General features: G+C 40.5%; 1 protein-coding gene across 1 annotated transcript in view; it reads left to right on the plus strand.

Moving 5' to 3' along the window:
• Positions 1 to 18,541, plus strand: part of PYGL (phosphorylase, glycogen, liver) — a 43,394-nt gene that overhangs the window by 8,024 nt on the left and 16,829 nt on the right. Inside the window, exons 2-7 of the mRNA XM_012663799.1 lie at positions 585 to 686; positions 2,655 to 2,733; positions 5,553 to 5,656; positions 13,129 to 13,260; positions 16,754 to 16,865; positions 17,213 to 17,295. Of these exons, the coding sequence (XP_012519253.1) occupies positions 585 to 686; positions 2,655 to 2,733; positions 5,553 to 5,656; positions 13,129 to 13,260; positions 16,754 to 16,865; positions 17,213 to 17,295 (612 nt within the window). The remainder of the gene's footprint in view (positions 1 to 584; positions 687 to 2,654; positions 2,734 to 5,552; positions 5,657 to 13,128; positions 13,261 to 16,753; positions 16,866 to 17,212; positions 17,296 to 18,541) is intronic.

Genomic DNA, 18,541 nt, shown 5'->3' on the forward strand with positions numbered 1-18,541 from the left:
TTGCCAGTAAATAGACTTTCAAGACTAATTTTAATTCTAAAATTAATTGTAAAACTACTTGCAGTAATCAGTCAAGGAGGAATATTTTCTAGCCATGGAGTGTGTGGGAGTTAATCTTTGTGTTTGTTGGATGACTTGAGATGGATGCTCATAGTCAACCTACCTGACCCACACCCACCGAGGCGTCCTATAAATATTTTATGAATAAATGGTGAGCTCTGGCAGTCTCACTTCTGTTTGTCCAAAACGTATGCTTTATTCATGAGGCTCATGAACAGGAGGGAGAAAAAAATACAATTGTAGTTAATTGGATGGGTTTGCTTTTTTCTCCCTGAGGGTAAAAGATACTGAACCAAGATACTGCCAAAAATAGCGTATAAAACGTTTCTCCCAAAGCCAGTTTGTCAGTAGCACTTTTTTTTATTTAGCCCTTCATGAATCAATGGGAGTCTGATTTGAACCTGTGATAAAGTAGCGTTGCTTATTTGTTTCTTATTGGTGGTCTAACATGATTCCGTGTTTTTGTGTTGACAAGTAAATTTGCCCTCATAGAGGAAACATGACCCCTCTTTTCTTTATTTCAGAGGGTTTACTATCTCTCTTTGGAATTTTACATGGGCCGAACATTACAGAACACCATGATCAACCTTGGCCTGCAAAATGCCTGTGACGAGGCCATTTACCAGGTACACTGTTCCGTATTTGTCTCATCCTCTCCCTTTAAATTTCAAGTTCATTTCAGGAACCTTGGGGATGTAGCACAATAAAATAAAAGTGAAAAATTGCCTCTATATACATGGCTATTGCAATCTATTAGAAATATACATGACTGGTTATGTCTGGTTTAAGAGAAACAACCAGAAAAAGAAGTTAGAGAACTGGTTATGACTCATGATAATTTTCTTTTGCAGTCAAAGTCTTTGACAGCATTCCCCAACAAATTACATTTTAGAAATTAGCATCTGAACAAGTACTGAAAAGTACTTGAGTCTCCTGCTATCAGAATCTCAAGCTTTACTTTGGGCTCCTGTCTCTTTCTAAATGAGACCCTGTTCAGACTGTTCCTTTCCTTTGACATGGGATTGTCCCCTCATGTGTCCTTCATGTGTATCAGTTAGGGTTTTTCCTGTGAAAGAACCTTGCAGCTCTGTTCCACGTCCCTTTTCTTTTCTTCCCCTAATGTCAGCTGAAAATAATATACCTCCCTTGGAGTAGCATTTAACCAGGTGGGATAAAGTCATCTGTGTCTCCCTGCTCAAAGTTTATATTATACTTTAGACTTACATTTTTAGAATTTAAAAAATCTTGAGTGTTAGCGCTAGCAGTTGGCTTATGCAAGGACCCCTGTAAGCTCTAGCCACCACAGAGCAAATCTGAAAGCCCCAACAGTGAACAGAAGCAAAACCAGGTTTGAGCTCTTGTAAGATTTAGTTATGAAGATGTATGTGAGAAAGCAACTTTTGGCATAAAGGTAGGGATCCAAATAGGTGGCTCCATGGAAACAGGGGCATCCGCATCAAGCACCGTTACATCTTACATTTATGTTTTCAAATGCATGCTTTGTGTTTCCATTTTAAAAAAATATCCAGGTTCATAGGTCACCTAATTTTCAGATAAGAACCCAGTCATTTCACAACAAACCACCCTTTAGCCACACCATGCATGGGCTAGATTAGCATCTAGTCAACATGGAACAGGTCATGTGATTTAGCTGACCAATGTCTCCATTGTAAGATGAGCAATCCGAAGGGACTTCCAGGGCTTCAGAACTCTGTGATGGGTCCAGCAGTGGTACCGGTGGACTCTGTTGTGTGATCTCCAGCGCTCTGGGGCGAGAGGCTGGCTGGCCCTTTCCATCCAGCCCATCCAGCCCCAAGTTCACAGATGCTGCTTGGCCTCCCACAGCCTCTTCCCCAGCCTAGAGAGAAGTAGGGGATTCTAGCCCCATCCAGCTGGACCACAGGACTGAGGTTTCCCTGACTATTGCCAGGCCCCAGGGCTCAGGGGCAGAATGATTCACTAACTGGTTTTGGCGCAACAACTTTTGACCCTACTGAGTAAATATGCTGTGGTCGTGAAAAGATGAACTTTAGTTCATCTAACTAAATCTGACCTCATACTTTCTGGTCATTTTCAAAATCCCTCAGTCCAGTTAAGGTCAGCTTGGTACTAAACTAGTTCTAAAACACACACAAAAAAATTTTTAAATAATAATAGCTAATATTTCTGGAGGAATATCTGCCCAAGAATAGTTCTGCTTGCTTTGTTTTTATAATCTCATTTAATTCACTACAACCCTTAATGAAGTAGATTCTGTCATCCTCCACATTTTTCAAATAAGAGACGTTAGGCATAGAGAGATTTAATAGCTTGCCCAGGGTCATGCAGTGAGGAAGTAACAAAGTCAGTAGTGCACATTTAGAGCCCACACTCTTCTCCATGCTGTGACTGCACCGTCTCGTACACTTGGTACCCACAGTTGCCAGTATCTGCAGCCAGTGCCTAATGCCAGCACAAGCCACGAGGGAGCTGGTACTAGATTAAGTACACAGATAAACCTGAGAGCCTGACCTAGACCTGTAGGAAATGGCTGTCATCTCTGAAATGGCCTGCATTTGTATCTGCTTACAATATTGTTTTCCTTTCCTTGCCAGCTTGGATTGGATATGGAGGAGTTAGAAGAAATGGAAGAAGATGCTGGACTTGGGAATGGAGGTCTTGGGAGGCTTGCTGGTAAGTGACATTCTGAGTATGTTATATTAGCTGGTCTCAGATGCCAGGCATGACCACGCTTACAAGAACTAGACAGGCTTCCTAGAAGAAGTGCAAGGTATAATAACCTTGTTGTAGATGTATTTGTTCTGAGTTTTCACTGGGTTTGGTCAACTCCAGACAAACACTAGAGAAGGGAACTTGACCGAAAGAGACGTTGCTTAAAACCCTTGGAGATGTTGCTTAAAACTCAAAGTTAACCAGATCCTTCCTGTGCACTTAAGGGTTTCTAAAGTGGCCCTTTACTTCACCATTATTTGTTCACAGCTGCTCAGCTCACACACTTTGTGTGGTCTGACCTAAGTTGTTCAAACATTATCTTGCTTTATGCACTTGACAGCTTGCTTTTGCATTGACTAGTGGGCAATGATACACTAATATTATTGGTATGATTTAGTTAATTAATATCCTTTTTGTGTTTAGATGCAATTTGAGTTTTTTGTTGTATCCAGGGATTGTCTTTTTAGGAAATATAAAGGAAAACGCTAAAAATATAATACCAGCTCTGTTAATTTAAAAATATACATCCCTATAACCAAACAATTCCACTTCTTGATCTCTAGCCTAAGGAAGCACTCAAACATGTGCATAAGGAGACATGTGAAAAAAAATTGTTACAATGTTGTTTGTGTAAGCAAAATATTACAAGTAATCTAATTGCCAAAGAATGAAATTGACCTATATGTTCTTCCCTGGATAGATCTCTAATTTAAAAAAAAAATCAAATTGCACTAAAGCCATACAGTGTGATACCATTTATGTTTTAAAAAATTAAATATGTTTAAAAAAATTAAATACACACACATACACACACAAGAAAAACATCTGGAATTTTAAATACTAAATGGTTCTAAATGACCACCCCCACAGGGAGGAGTGCAGAATTGGCATGGTAATCAAAGGTGATGCTTAGCATTTTAATTTTTTTTCAGTCTGTCTATAACATTTCAATTTTTTAAACAAGAATGTATTAATGTATTACTTGTGAAATTTAAATTTAATAATAAAAATGTGCTGCCACATGTATCAGATTATACTTTACAAAACTAATTATCTATTTCTTCTTTTAGAAGTAGTTCAAAAATCTCTTGATTTTGCACACACTTTCAGGTTACTAGAAGACCATTTGCCACTGTTTCATTTTTCTGAATCTTTACTACTTTAGTTGCAGTGTGCTTTAATATTGCCATTAGTAATAAACAGAACAAAACACTGCTTGTAGGACACTTGCCGTCTTCTTGGGAAGTTAATCATCGACAATTTAGTAGGCTTTCCTTAGGGCTGAAGGAAGACCAGTAGTGCCGATGGAATCTACATCTAAGAGTGAGAACCACCCTGCCTTGCTTTTATGTGAAACTCGAGACCCTCAATATTTGTTGGCTAGGTTAACCCCACTCTGTGTGTGACACTAATGACCTTGCCCCTTCAGCTGATGAGTAAGACCCAGCAGTGAATTGATGAATGGAGCTGAGAATTCTCGTTAGGTGATCTCATCTAGGTTGGGACCCCATTCTGGTCAGGCTCTAAGATAATCTGATCAGGGCTCGGGAAAAGCCCAAGAGCCACAACTCAGAGAGCAGAACTGGCGTCGAGCCAGGCCACATGGGCACAGAGACTGGAGAGAGTAGAATAACTCGAGGGCCTCAGCCATTTGTGTTTGAGGATGTCTATTTCAGGGCTTCACGAGGAACCTAACTCAGTTCCTTCCTGTTTTGTCTACTGCTTTCGATCTTATTTTCAGTTTTAATTCCTACTATATATTTCCTCATTCTCTGTGTATTTCTTAGTTCAAATGCCTGAGAGGGACTATCTGATTAGAGTTACCCCTTATTTGCACCAGCAACAAGCTAGATCCCCACTTAGCCTCTAGGTTGGCTGTCTGGATCAGATGCTCTGTCATCAAGTAACAGAAAACTAGCAAAAAAAAAAGAAAGGTCAAACCAATAAGGACATGTGTTATCACAGAATAAGACTCCAGAGGTTGGGCCATTCTAAGACTAGTTTATTCAGCAGCACAATTAGGTCTCTGTGATCCTTTTGGCTTTCCCCTCATGGAGGAAAGATCATGGCAGCAGGGAAAACCTTTCCTAGAAGTCTTCTGCACCCAGCCAACTTCCTAGCACCTCTCATTGGATTAAATGTCATTGTATGCCCATGCCAAAACCAATCGTGGGTGAAGGAAATAGACTTACTGTGATTGGCTCAGAGTATTAGACCAATCAAGCAAGATTCACTTCCTGGTCCAGCGTCCCTGAAACAAATTGTCACCTGATATCTGAACTGTGGAATTCCATTAGCCAGGAAGAAAGAGTCAACCATGGATACCAAGCTGTTCAGTCATGTGCTAGAAAGGAATGGGTCATATGTAAGTTATACTCTCCTGGGGCTGTCTTTTCATGCAGGGGGCCATGGAGACAGCCTCCCTTAGAAAGGGCAGAGTGGGGGACAATAAGCACATATCTCATGCAAGTGGCTTTCTTATTTGTTCTCAAACAAAATGCCACCATGTACACAGGGGTTGTGTGAGATGGTGAGGTAATAGATATTTATTTCCTTCCTTATACATTTTGTATTTTCTGACTTTTCTGTGGTATTTTATAATTGGAAGAATGTTATTTTAAAAAATCAATATCCATTGTGCAGCAATCTCTGTGCTTTAAAATATAAATATGGTTTCTCATAGAAAAATGTTTTGTGGCTGCCATGGTTTTTAGGGAGAGACTGGAAATTTTGACTAAGCTTAATGACTCTGCCTTTTGCCTGTGCTCTGTTTAATTTAGCCTGCTTCTTGGATTCCATGGCAACCCTGGGACTTGCAGCCTATGGATATGGCATCCGATACGAATATGGAATCTTCAATCAGAAGATCCGAGATGGATGGCAGGTGTGTGAGCCATCTTTTAAAATTATATCATTAAAGTTCTTCTCTTTCATAGTGTTCTGGATGATTTATAATTTATGGACATTTAACAAAAAGCTTTACTGATTCCCCGGGCAGTTGGTTAATATCAGTGAGTACTGTCAGCCTTCTCCATTTGGAATGCAAGTTCCCTAAGAGCAGAGAGCCTGCCAGTATCACCCCCCACCAGATCCATAGCACTGAACACAGCTCCTGACTCACAGGGGTGCTCTGAAAATATTTATCACTGACCTCTGGAATGTGGACCACCTGTAGTGTATGACATTGCGTCCTCTGCAGCGTTCACAATGGAGGAGCGTATCTTTGACTCACGATCTCCCCCAAGAACCCATGATGGTAGGAGCCATTTTGTAGGCAAGAAAAAAGAATCTCTTAAGAAGTGAAGTTACCTCCGATCACACTGCTGGCAATATGTGTCTGTACCCCCAGACTTCCAGGTCCACATTCAGTATTCTCTTCTATGCTCAGTCTTGCCTTCTTCACATGCCTATCTTCCAAGACACAGAAGCCTGGTGTCCTCATTTTTTTTATAAGATGAAATCAGGCAATCTTGTTAACTGTTATATCAAATAAATCTGGCACATATTTAATATGTATAATTATAGTACTCCATAGAAATTTACACAAATCCGTCCAAATGACACTAATTTTACTTTTATATAACCAAATCAGATTCTTAGGTATTTGTTTCTTTTATCTCTGGTAGCTCTTTGAGTCTACAATCAGCCCTAATGTGGACAGTTTTCCCTGATACGATCTGATTTAGGTTTACTCTTTCCCTATCTTTGTCCCATACACGCATCATTGACAAAAAGATAAGTCTTCAATCTCCAAAAAGCCTGAATTCTCTGAGCCCTTCCCACACTTACAAGATGAGTCCAACAACCTGGTGCTGAGGGATTGGATTGGGGGTTGGAACTGATGCCAGAGTGCCAGAGGAAGAGAAGATGACCCAATGAGAACAAATTTAGTGTCACTTTTGCCTTTTCTTTACAGTCCCCCTGCTCCCCGCCCTCAGTATTTGGACACTCTCTGCACCAAGAAAGGAAAGAACTAAAACATTTGGTATGGTGAGAGAATACACCCAGGAAAAAGGCTAAGAAGGAGAATTTTAGGAACATAGTGAAAGCCAAACTTCCAAATTTTTCTAAGGACCAGAGCTGTGTATCTTCAGCTTCCCCAAATAAATAAAAAATTGGGAGGCAGCATGGTGTAGAAGAAAAGCCCTACTTTCTAATTTCAGACTGAATTTCAACTAATTACCCTTATAAGGTGTGTTGCCTCAATTAGGTCACCTAACTTCTCTGAACCTCAGTTTTCTCATCTGCAAAGTGGAGATACCAGTATCATAGAATTATTATGAAAATATGTAAAATAGCTGGCACACAAACAGGCACTCAATAAAATGCTAATTTTGCTGAAGAAAAGGAGGACAATTCAATAAATTGTGATGCTCTATAATAAAATATTAATGTAGCCACTAATATTATATTTGTATTAATTTTAATAAAATAGGAATTCATTTTTGTTAGTTGAAAAAAAAAGAGGAGCTAGAATTATGTGGACAATATGACCTCAACTATACAAAGGAAGCCAGAAAGATAAAGGAAAAGTGCCAGAAAAAACAACAAAGCTTCAGCAGTAATTATTTCTGGGAGATCAGATTACCGGTGACTTTTACTTTCTTTTATTCTTCTACATGTCTCATATTCCATAAGAAATGTGTATTTGATAATCATAAAAAGTTATAAAAATAAATAATTGGTTCCCTTTCCCAGTCAAGTAACGCAGAGTTGCATGCCGAGAGCCTAGCTTAGTAGGCATTTCAGTACGACCTGACCAAACATTTTGACACAACCTGACCAAACAACACATGGTATCTATTTTAAGCTTTGAAAGCATACTGCATGGTACTCCTGATACCCCATGATGTTTAAGGATTTTCTTTCTTATCTTTTAACTACTGTTTGGTGAAAGATTTAAAAGAAACTCAGCAAATACATCTCAAAAAATTTTTTTTTCTCAAGTACATTTTTCCCAAAATTTTCTGAAAGGTCTCTCTTTATTATGATACCTATTTTTGCTCCTTTTAATGGCCTTTATTCCAGAAAACCACCCCTTTCTCTTTTATTAGACTAAGGAAGTATATATTTCCAGTGTTCTAAAAGAAAAAAGAGAGACCAAATAGGTTTTGCTAATTCAGAATATTCCAAAGCTAGCCTTATTAACCATTATACTTCTTTCATTATGACTTGAAATTGAAATCAGAAGGGCATAGAATTTTACTTCCCCCCCTCCATTGTTTACTGGGATGGGGTTTCAAGGGGCAAACATAATATATATCATACCATAAAAAGAAGCCATTTCCATAAAAAACAAAAAGCACCTGCCAAGAAAGCAGCATGCCTTTCCAGAGTGTGGTCACGTTCCCCACTGACGTGCATCTCTGCTCTTGCAATGGCAAATTTGGAGAAGGCCAGTGAAACTTCCACAAGCTGGGAAAATTTGTAAAGGTTGATGGGTGTTTAATTTTTTAGCCTCTTTGAAGAAAATTTGGAGTAATAAAGTATTCATTGTGAACGCCCCTGAGGAAAATAATTATATTGTTAAAATTCTAGACTTACCATGAACTCTAATGGGGGTTGTTGAAACCTTGTCAGTCATAGTCCTCTATGAAAATGACTGACCCCTGGGAGGAAGAGGAGAAAAGGTGACTGCAACAACCTCACACAAAAGTTTCACAGTCACACCAAAGTTCTGGGGAGGAAGGCATTCACAGTGTGTATCTCAGAGTTGAATCAAACAGTGTCTACTAGACTCTCTCTTCTTAGAAGTCACTAGAATCCCTCTCTTCTTAGAAGTATGTGACAGCCAGTCACGCACAGTTCATGTTACCCAGCGAACTTCTAATTATCACTGCTGAATTCTTGGTGTGCCCAGGAAACATTTTCCAATTATTTGCATCATTGGAAAGCAAAGTTTATTGACTCTCCTGATGTTTGTTCACTGGCTCCTCATGTACTCTGTATCCCACAGTTGAGGGGAAAAGCATTTCTTAGAATTCAGTCACTGGCAGAGCCCCCTGCGCTGCCCTCTGCTGCACTGCTGGCTGAACCTGCGGCGTTAGGCCACGTGTGGCTTTCTCGATCCTTGAGTGTGGCCTTCTGACTGAATCCAAATTTTACAGAACAAATCTTTTTATTAAAAGGGGTGCAGCAGAGAAAGATGAAGCTTTTCCTGCCTCTTTGGTGCTTAAAAAAGAACAATCCTGAAATCCGAAGGCCACTGGTTACCCACCCCTGTGAGGGGATGTCAAGTCCAACTGCCACCCCCACCCAGGATGGCTCCTCTACTCCACAGAGCCACGCTTGCTTTCAGTCCTGTGTGTCCTCTGGGAGGAAACGGATCGGACAGCCCACTTGGATGAAGGTGAAAGTTCTCCCATCTCCTCCCCCACCCCCATACTGCTCAGCATAGTAGTGCATTCAGGGAGCCCTGGCTACATGGAAATCTAAATTTACAGAGCAATTTGTCAGTTCATTGGAAGAAAGCAAGGTGGAGAGGTTTCTCCCCATCCCGCAGCTTCTGTGGATTTAGCAGAGGCTGCACAGGGCAGTTCTTTCTTTCTCCTCAGACCTGCTCAGACCAACTTGTGATTATCAAATACCTGTTTCTCAATCCACCTTAAAAACAAGCCTTGCTGGGCTGGGCGCGGCGGCTCACGCCTCTAATCCTAGCACTCTGGGAGGCTGAGGCGGGTGGATCATTTGAGCTCAGGAGTTCGAGACCAGCCTGAGCAAGAGCGAGACCCCGTCTCTACTAAAATTAGAAAGAAATTAATTGGACAACTAAAAATATATAGAGAAATTAGCCGGGCATGGTAGCGCATGCCTGTAGTCCCAGCTACCCGGAAGGCTGAGGCAGGAGGATCGCTTGAGCCCAGGAGTTTGAGGTTGCTGTGAGCTAGGCTGACGTCACAGCACTCTAGCTCGGGCAACAGAGTGAGACTCTGTCCCAAAAATAAATAAATAAATAAATAAAAATAAAAAATAAAATAAAAGCATAAAAAAACAAAACAAAAAAAACAAGCCTTGTAAAATTGATGTGATTATTCACTGATTCTTTGCCAAATCAGTAAGAGACTCAAAAAGGAGCAAGCAAATGGGGTCTCCTGAAACCACTTGTTAGCCTGAGGATATTAAAAGCAACCATTACTTGGCAGGGAAAAATTAAGCCATCCTTGCCACTTAACAGTGTACCCTCTAAAGGGCAAACACAACCTCTACTTCCACAGCAGTTGGGAAGGGAGCAGCAGTGGGGTTCAGAGGCTGTCCTCTCTAACATGAGCATTCCCAGCTTCTTGAGGGCAGAATAGCATATGATCCTGCTGCATTTCTCAGCAGAAAATGTATTTTCCGTTCTCCCACACACATGATTTTCCAAAGGAAAACTATTTCTGCCTCATTGTCTTCCTGTCGCATGCAATTCCCTCAGGTGCGTGTTACAACAGCCCTGCGTGCTGGATGAGGCAAACAGGCCTGCGGTTCTTTCCTGTTACAGGAAACAGTGTTCACATTGACTAGTATTTTAAAACCCCAAATCTGCCCTTGCCTAAGTGCAGTGTAAAGTATTTTGTAAGTCAAGATGCTTTGATCCTTTTGTTGATAACGGTGTTTTATTCCCCCATAGAGTTTCTAGTTATTAACACCAGTTAGTGGACTCTTAACAAGCTTATCAATTGGTAAACTTCTACTATTTCCTTGTTAAAATTTGACTTTATCTTTTGTTCTTCTTCATGACTGGGATAGCAGAAATCAAGTTTTTAATTCTGAATTACAGAATTACAGCCATTGACTTTGTATCAGATTGTAGGTCCTGGCTGCTCTTAGTATGGTCTAGGGCCCAGCAGCAGCCCAGAGCCCCTGGGAACTTGGGAACTTGTTGGAATTGCAGAATTTCACACCCCACCCCAGACCTACTGAGAATCTGCTACATGTGATTTGCTGATCAGCTCAAGTCTATCTCCAGCCTTCGCTGGGCTTTTTCATGCCTTGGATGCCTCCTTGTGCTACAGCAGCTCTCTAACTCCCAGTTCTTCTACCTAAAGATGTCTCCTTTTCATTCATCTTTAGGCTGGTAGTTAATGGGCAGATTACTGGCTTTCTTTTTTTTGGACACAGAGTCTCACTTTGTTGCCTAGGCTAGAGTGCTGTGGCGTCAGCCTAGCTCACAGCAACCTCAAACGCCTGGGCTCCCTCAGCCTCCCGAGTAGCTGGGACTACAGGCATGAGCCACCATGCCCGGCTAATTTTTTCTATTTTTAGTAGAGACGGGGTCTTGCTCTTGCTCAGGTTGGTCTGAAACTCCTAAGCTCAAGCGATTCTCCTGCCTCGGCCTCCCAGAGTGCTAGAGATTACTGGCTTTCTTGATACAAAGTCATGATGGATGTTAGAGTAAATGAATGCATATATTTGCTTTCCTGGCTATTGGTATTAACATTTTGTCTAAAATCTCAAAAGACAGTAGCTGTATTTATTCCTCTCTCTTCACACTGTGCCTGGAGCAGGCATTGCACTCGAGTTTTGGTGATCATGAGGTGCCCAGCATTGTGTCATAATTCTTAAGAATTAAGGAATATCTTCTAAGACTAAAGCTGAGTTTTCTAAGAGGTGAGGCTAAGGAATCAAATAGGTTAAATGACCGTATTTGGAATGATCTCATTAAGAAGGGTACTTTATTCCCCCACACACACCTTCTTGCCAGAAGACAATTCCACCCTTTAATTTACAGTCATACACCACATAATGACATTTCAGTCAACGAGAGACCACATGTACATTGGTGGTGGTCCCATAAGTTTATAATGGAGCTGCCCTATAGAGGTATACATTTTTTAATCTTTTCTGCTGTATTTTTACTGTATCTTTTATATGTTTAGATATACTTAGATACACAAATACTAACCATTATGCTACAATTACCTACAGTATACAGCACAGTAACATGCTGTACAGGGTTGTAGCCTAGGAGCAATAGGCCTTACCCTGTAGTCTATACCACCTAGGTGTGTGTGAGCACACTCTGTGATGTTCACTTGATGCAATCACCTAACAAAGCATTTCTCAGAACATATCCCTGCCATTAAGCAACATGTGACTGTATATGTAACATTTTAAAGGTTTCACTAATATATTTGCTTTAAAAATACATCCCCCCAAATGTGTTTTGTTGTTGTTGTTGTTTTGGTGTTTTTGTTTGTTAGTTGCAAACCAAAATTCACTTGATGCCCAGGATACCCTAAATAGAAACTATGATTTTTAAATTTTTATAAGAAATATTTTGTTATAAATTGAAATACATACCTGGGAAAATGTTGAAATTGTCAGTAAAATAAGATCCTTACCTCTTAATATATGTTATTTTCAAAATGAACCGTAATGTATAGTTCGTTATCAAATCAAAATTACATAAGGATTAAGGTAATCAAAGACTGCAAAATGTAATAGTGTTCTGTACCTATCCTGAAATGAGCTTTGCCGAGGGAGTGTTCTGTGAGTCTACCCCCACAATCCCAGGCCCCTGACCGGTAGCAGTCAGCAGGCCTGTTAGGAACCTGGGCCACACAGCAGGAGGTGAGCCGAGTGAAGCTTCACCTGTGTTTACAGCTGCTCCCCATCTCTCACATCACTGCATAAGCTCCGCCTCCTGTCAGATCAGCAGCAGTATTAGATTCTCATAGGAGCACGAACCCTGCTGTAAACTGCACACACAAGGGATCCAAGGCTGCGTGCTCCTTATGAGAATCTAATGCCTGATGATCTGAGGTGGAGCTGAGACAGTGATGCTAGTGCTGGGGAGCAGCTGCAAATACAATTAATCATTAGCAAAGAGGTTTGACTGCACAATAAATGTAATGCACTTGAATCATCCCAAAACCATCCCCCCCATGCCCCTGGTCCATGGAAAAATTGTCTTCCGTGAAACCAGTCCCTGGTGCCAAAAAGCTTGGGGACCACTGCTATAGTAGCATTTCTTAACTGACTGTGTGTATTCTAGGCACAAGAATCTTGACTAGAACACAAAGACCTAAGGTCAAATCTTAGCTCTCTGGTTTACTATCTGTGTGACTTTGAGCAATTACAATTTCTCATCTTTAAAAAGGGAGAAATCATAGTTCCCTCCTATAGCGTTGCTGTGAAGATTAAATGCAATAAACTATATAAAACTTTTAGAGCTGTATTGGCAAGTATTGTTGATTTAGGCTGTAAGACAATAACAAAGATGAATTGAGGTTGACAGAACCAACATTCTATCTTGCCAAAACAGTATTCTTTGAGTTATTTCATTAAAAGATATTTTTAATTTGATATAATTGAAGGGCTAGGTCCACAGCTCCTGAAAAATAAACTCTAAGTGATACTGTATCCTTTTTGTAGGTAGAAGAGGCAGATGATTGGCTCAGGCATGGAAACCCTTGGGAGAAGGCCCGCCCCGAATTCATGCTGCCTGTGCACTTCTATGGAAAAGTCGAACACACCAAGACTGGAACCAAGTGGATTGACACCCAGGTATTCACAGTGTCTTGACGGCAAGCATTCTGTATAGTATAACACAATGGATAATAGCATGCAGTAGAATGTGTATATGATATTGAGTATAGTATATTGAATAATAGAGTATATTTTTACGAATAAATCTGTTACTTATTTTATGAATATATCTGTTACTTCTCACATGTACCCATTCATTTTGGAGACAAAGGAGCTGGAGCCAAGAGAGAAGTGACTTCCCCTAGGTCAAGTGACTTGGGATCAATCATTTTGCAATGGATCGTTTTGCAGGATCATTTTGCAATCAGCTTTATGCAGAGAATTATCAGTTCTATAATACCCAACATGCTTAGCTCTCTGGTTTTATATAACGTTATTAATAGCAAAACTGAATAAATTTAAATGTCCTTCTTCACCCCACCATCACATATATACATTTACTTACAACTTCTCAGGAATAAATATTTTAATACTGAAGTATTTATTCAAAGGATTACCAAAGTTTTTCTTAGAAAAATAATGCAAAATATTGCAAACTGTACTCTGTTATTTTGTGCCAAATCACTTCTACAGAAATAATGCTGGTGTCAATTCAAGTGTACTTACTTCATGCGCATGTATTTTTCATGCCACTAAATTTGAGTATTACCCTGTCACTGAACAAGGGCACTGCCAGTGTTGGTGTGTGATTTGCTGTGTTCATACTTCCTGATAAATAGCCTCTATTAAATACTGGACTGCATCGCCCAGTCATTGGAGGTGCCACTTGAGTTATTTGTTTAATAAACATGGTCTCAGGCTGGAAAAGATTTATCACTGGCCGTTCTTTAAAAACTTAAAATGGCAAAGTCCGTTTTATATATGTTCTTACATATGAAAATTGGGAGTAAAATTCAGGATTGTAATGCTAAACTTGGTTGGTTTATAGATTATTCTGTATGAATAAATTCTTCATTTTACCTTAGAAGAGCCAAGACCCATGCTATAGCTAATTTGTTTTCTTTTAATAACTGCTGGTTTCTTTTGCTAATCCATGTAGAGCTATTCACAGGTCAGAAAAATAAGACATTTAAAAAACTTTCCTATCTGAACATAGATTTATTTAGCAGACAAAATAATGGATTAGAAGCTGAAATAGGTAATTAAAGTATAATGGAATGAAGAGTAGACTAATGCTGTGATTTAAAGATAAATTCTTATTTTGGTGGGGTTCCCCCCATTTTGTTTAAACAGTAGACCACAATCTAAGTTTGTCCTTGGTTATAAATATCATAAAGCTGCAAACAAATTAGTCATTAATACACCCAAAGAATTCACACATGTATTTGATACTAAACTAGAAAGTATTTGGTATAGATTTTGGTGCCTAAAACTCCATCAGTGCCTTCTGATCTGTCTGAGAGTATGCAGTTTACACAGTCAATCCTGGAAGCAGTCTGTTTACACTGTGGGTCTCACTGCTAAGCTAACTTATATTTACAAAGCACCCCTAGATATTTTCATAATGTTTCCAGAAATTGAGTTAGAAGAGTGTATATTTCTATGCCCACAGAAGCAAGATTATGGGGCAGAGGTAACATAAGGAAGCTGACCCAGGCCCTGAAGCTTCATGGATTGAAGCCGTCACCCACGTCAACCCCAGATTAGCAGGTAGTGAGGCCAGAGAGCATGAGGCCTGCCGTGCCCTGTGCATGCGTGGGACGGCATCCAGTAAACTGAAATGACACAGTCTTGAGTCAGTTCAGATTCTCCAGGAAGCAGACTCCAGAGAAAAGGAGAAGTGCAAGTGGCATCTTGGGGGAATGACTATGGAAGATGAAGGGCAGAGGGAGCAGGAGGAGGTGGAAGTCTTCACACTGTGACACAGGTGTGCCACCTGTGAAGGGAAAAGGGGAACAGACTCTTAGGGAGAGCCTCGGACTGCAGAGAAGCTCTGAGCAAGTGGCCAGGCCCCAGACCACAGCTTGCCCGTAGAGGAGTCCTGGCCCCAGCACTCCAGCCACCTGGAGCATCCCAGAGAGAGCCCCGAGGGAGCAAGTTCTCAGGAAGGAGAGCTGAGCTGTGCACTTCCCAGGCTGCCTCAGTTATGTTTCAAGGGTCAGCAGGGTCAAAATCTTGTTTGAAGCCAGACTCAATCTCACTCTGTAGATGACTTTTCCCTGATTGATCTCAACCTGCTTTAAAAATCTCCGGGGATCTTTATTTCTTGATGAAAGATATTTAACTAAGGGTGATTGATTACTTTGAGGTCACAGTGATCATGAAAGCACGACTGAGTATATGTGATTGATAAGGGCTATTCAGCAGGCCAAATGAAAGAGATACGTGTTTAGGTTCCAGCGCTGCCATGACTGTGACCTTGGGCGAGTCACTTCTCTTAGCTTCAACCCCCTAGTGTCCAAAATGAATGAGTTGCACTAAATGATATCTACTATCCTCCAGTTCAATTATTCTGTCATTCTTCTTCCTTAGACCTTCAGTGTGACGAGGCAGGGAATAGAAATGAGTCATTTCTCCCACAATTTTTTTTTCCTTGAGACAGTCTTGCCCTGTTGCTTGGGCTAGAGTGCAGTGGGGTCACCATCATAACTCACTGCAACCTCCAACTCCTGGGCTTAAGCCATCCTCCTGCCTCAGCGTCCCGCCTGGCTGATTTTTTTCTATTTTTAGTAGAGACAGGGTCTTGCTCTTGCTCAGGCTGGTCTCGAACTCCTCCTGCCTCTGCCTCCCACAATGCTAGGATTACAGACATAAGCCATACCACACCCAGCCTCGCAAAAATTTTAAGTGCACTGTGCAATACAGTTCATCTTCCCATTCTTCTCTATTTCAGTGACTGTCACAAAGATTGAACTAGATGTTCCAAAGCTTACCTCTCAGACCCAACTCAGCTAATTATCAGCTGATTTGGCAGATCACTGTAGGAATCACTAAAATAACTCTTTATGCAAATTTTAAAAATTTAACATAACATTTTAAATATATGTGATGTGCTATCTTCATAAATTTTCTGTTGCATTGATTTTCATCGTATTTGAAAATCAGATCACTGAAACACCTACACAAAACTTATCCTTATTGCGATTTTTTGGGGGAGTGGTGAATACAGATTCACATTTGTCACTTTGTTGGCACATGATAGTTTATTATTAGTAGAACGATGGCTTGATCTGAAACATGAAACATAAACTTTTTCCAATACCAATATGACATCATCCTTTCCACTGCATCTATATCAGGGCAAGAGTTACATGGAAAATCAACATGGAAATGCCCTTAAAGGACCATCATTCTAGATGGTTCCAGCCATCAGATTGTTCCAGTCAGGGAAGGAATCACATGGCTTCTAATACCCTCTGCAGCCCTGAGACCTTCTTGGTTTAGGCCTCACACAATTTGAATTGGTGGTGGGGCTGGGAATAGAATTCCATTGCAGACTCCCAGCCCATTGTTCAACCTACGTCATCACACTTGGAAAACAGTGAGCAGCTGCTTCTGTTTAATCCCACAGGTGGTCCTGGCCCTGCCATATGACACCCCAGTGCCTGGGTATATGAATAACACTGTCAACACCATGCGCCTCTGGTCTGCTCGGGCACCAAATGACTTTAACCTCAGAGACTGTGAGTACAGCGTGAGCCTTGCTTTCTTTAGGCATGGGTTTAATCTTTTTGATCGCAAGTTAGAACCAAATTAAGCTTGAAAAAAAAGCCTTGAGTTTCTGATCTGAACGCTTCAGTGACTAAGCAGGCATTGTATGGAATAAGTAGGGAGGATATTTTGAAAGCAATCCTTCAGCCCTCTCAGACTCTCATGTGAAGCCCAGCATGAAGGTTCGGTGAAATCCTTTGGGATTTTTAGGAATTTTAGGAATCCCATATGGCATGTAGCAAACATCAGGTGAGACCAAGGGGCTTCCAACAACAACGCCTAGCTTGTTGATTTACTGTTTGTCTAACATTCTCCTCAGTTAATGTTGGAGACTACATTCAGGCTGTGCTGGACCGAAACCTGGCCGAGAACATCTCCCGGGTCCTCTATCCCAATGACAATGTGAGTGATCAAGCTTGCTTTCTCAGTGGCAACAGAAACAATTTATTTCACAGGAGCCTATTAAGTAACCCTATAAAACACATATTTAAAATTGATTTTTTTCTTCACGTGCAGAATCATCTAGATTTCCCCTCCCAACCAAGTAAGGAAAACAAATTTGTACAATTCATGAAATCAGAATTGGTACTTTGCCCTTGACTGGTGACCTCATCACTAATGGAGAAGCTCTGTAGGTATATTTCAAAACCAAAGCTGGATATAAAAGATGAGGTGAATCACTGGGGAAGCACTACCTCCTTTACAGACAGAAATTTCATCTGCAGTCAGAAGTCCCTGGAGATTTCCTGCCTGGCCTCTCCCCTTGCTAACAGGGGTCTTTCTGGACCTCTGCCCCCTGGGCTAGGTGGGGTCACTGAGGTAGACCCATGAACAAACACCTGTTTCTTATGCCACTCATATCTTTAAACTTTTTCTTATCAGTGATTATCCTAACTTTATTCTAAAAATAGCTTAGTTTTAAAAAATACCAAACTTGGAACTAGATATTAGTTGGTTTAAATATACATAACTGTAACTTCTCTGTGGGTAAAATCATTTCCTTGAGGCTGTAATGATTTTTTTTAAAGTATTTTCAAAAGCAACCAAGTACCCTACTTTGCAAAGATGGCAGAAAAAAAAGAATCATGGGGACTAGGACATAAGTGATCGTGAAGACCAGATGTCCACTTGGTGTTAAACCAAAATCCCTCAGAAGAGAGAAGGATTATGTGGATTTGCTACAGCATTTTCAGGGACCTAATGGTATATGTTATTTTTCCTTTGGGGAAAAGATTGTGACTTCAGTACATTTCAGGTAAATCTCTAACCCAAAAGCAAAAGGTTATTCTATTTCATGGTCAAAGTAAGAATCCTTCCAAGCCTGGGACTGTACCGCCTAGCCAAACCCAGGCCTGCAGCACTGTATAAACAGAAGGGGCTTGGAATTTATCCTTTTATCTTCAGTAAGGACCAAACCTAACTTTACTGGGAAATAATCATCTGCAGTAATTGACAAAACATACTAAGTTAGCATGGGGTACAAAGCAGAGTAGATTTGTTGAGTAAAAGGTAGCTCTCAGGGTCCTGTTTTGGTTTTTGTTTTGTTTTTAAAAAATAATGAGTTGATAAATCATTCTTACACTGTAATTACAAGTTCATTCCCTTTCTTAAGCCTGGCCATAACCCTAATCGAGACATTAGCCTCTTC

This window comes from Propithecus coquereli, unplaced genomic scaffold (genome assembly GCF_000956105.1).
Source record: "Propithecus coquereli isolate 6110/MARCELLA unplaced genomic scaffold, Pcoq_1.0 Scaffold83, whole genome shotgun sequence".
NCBI classification, from domain to species: domain Eukaryota; kingdom Metazoa; phylum Chordata; class Mammalia; order Primates; family Indriidae; genus Propithecus; species Propithecus coquereli.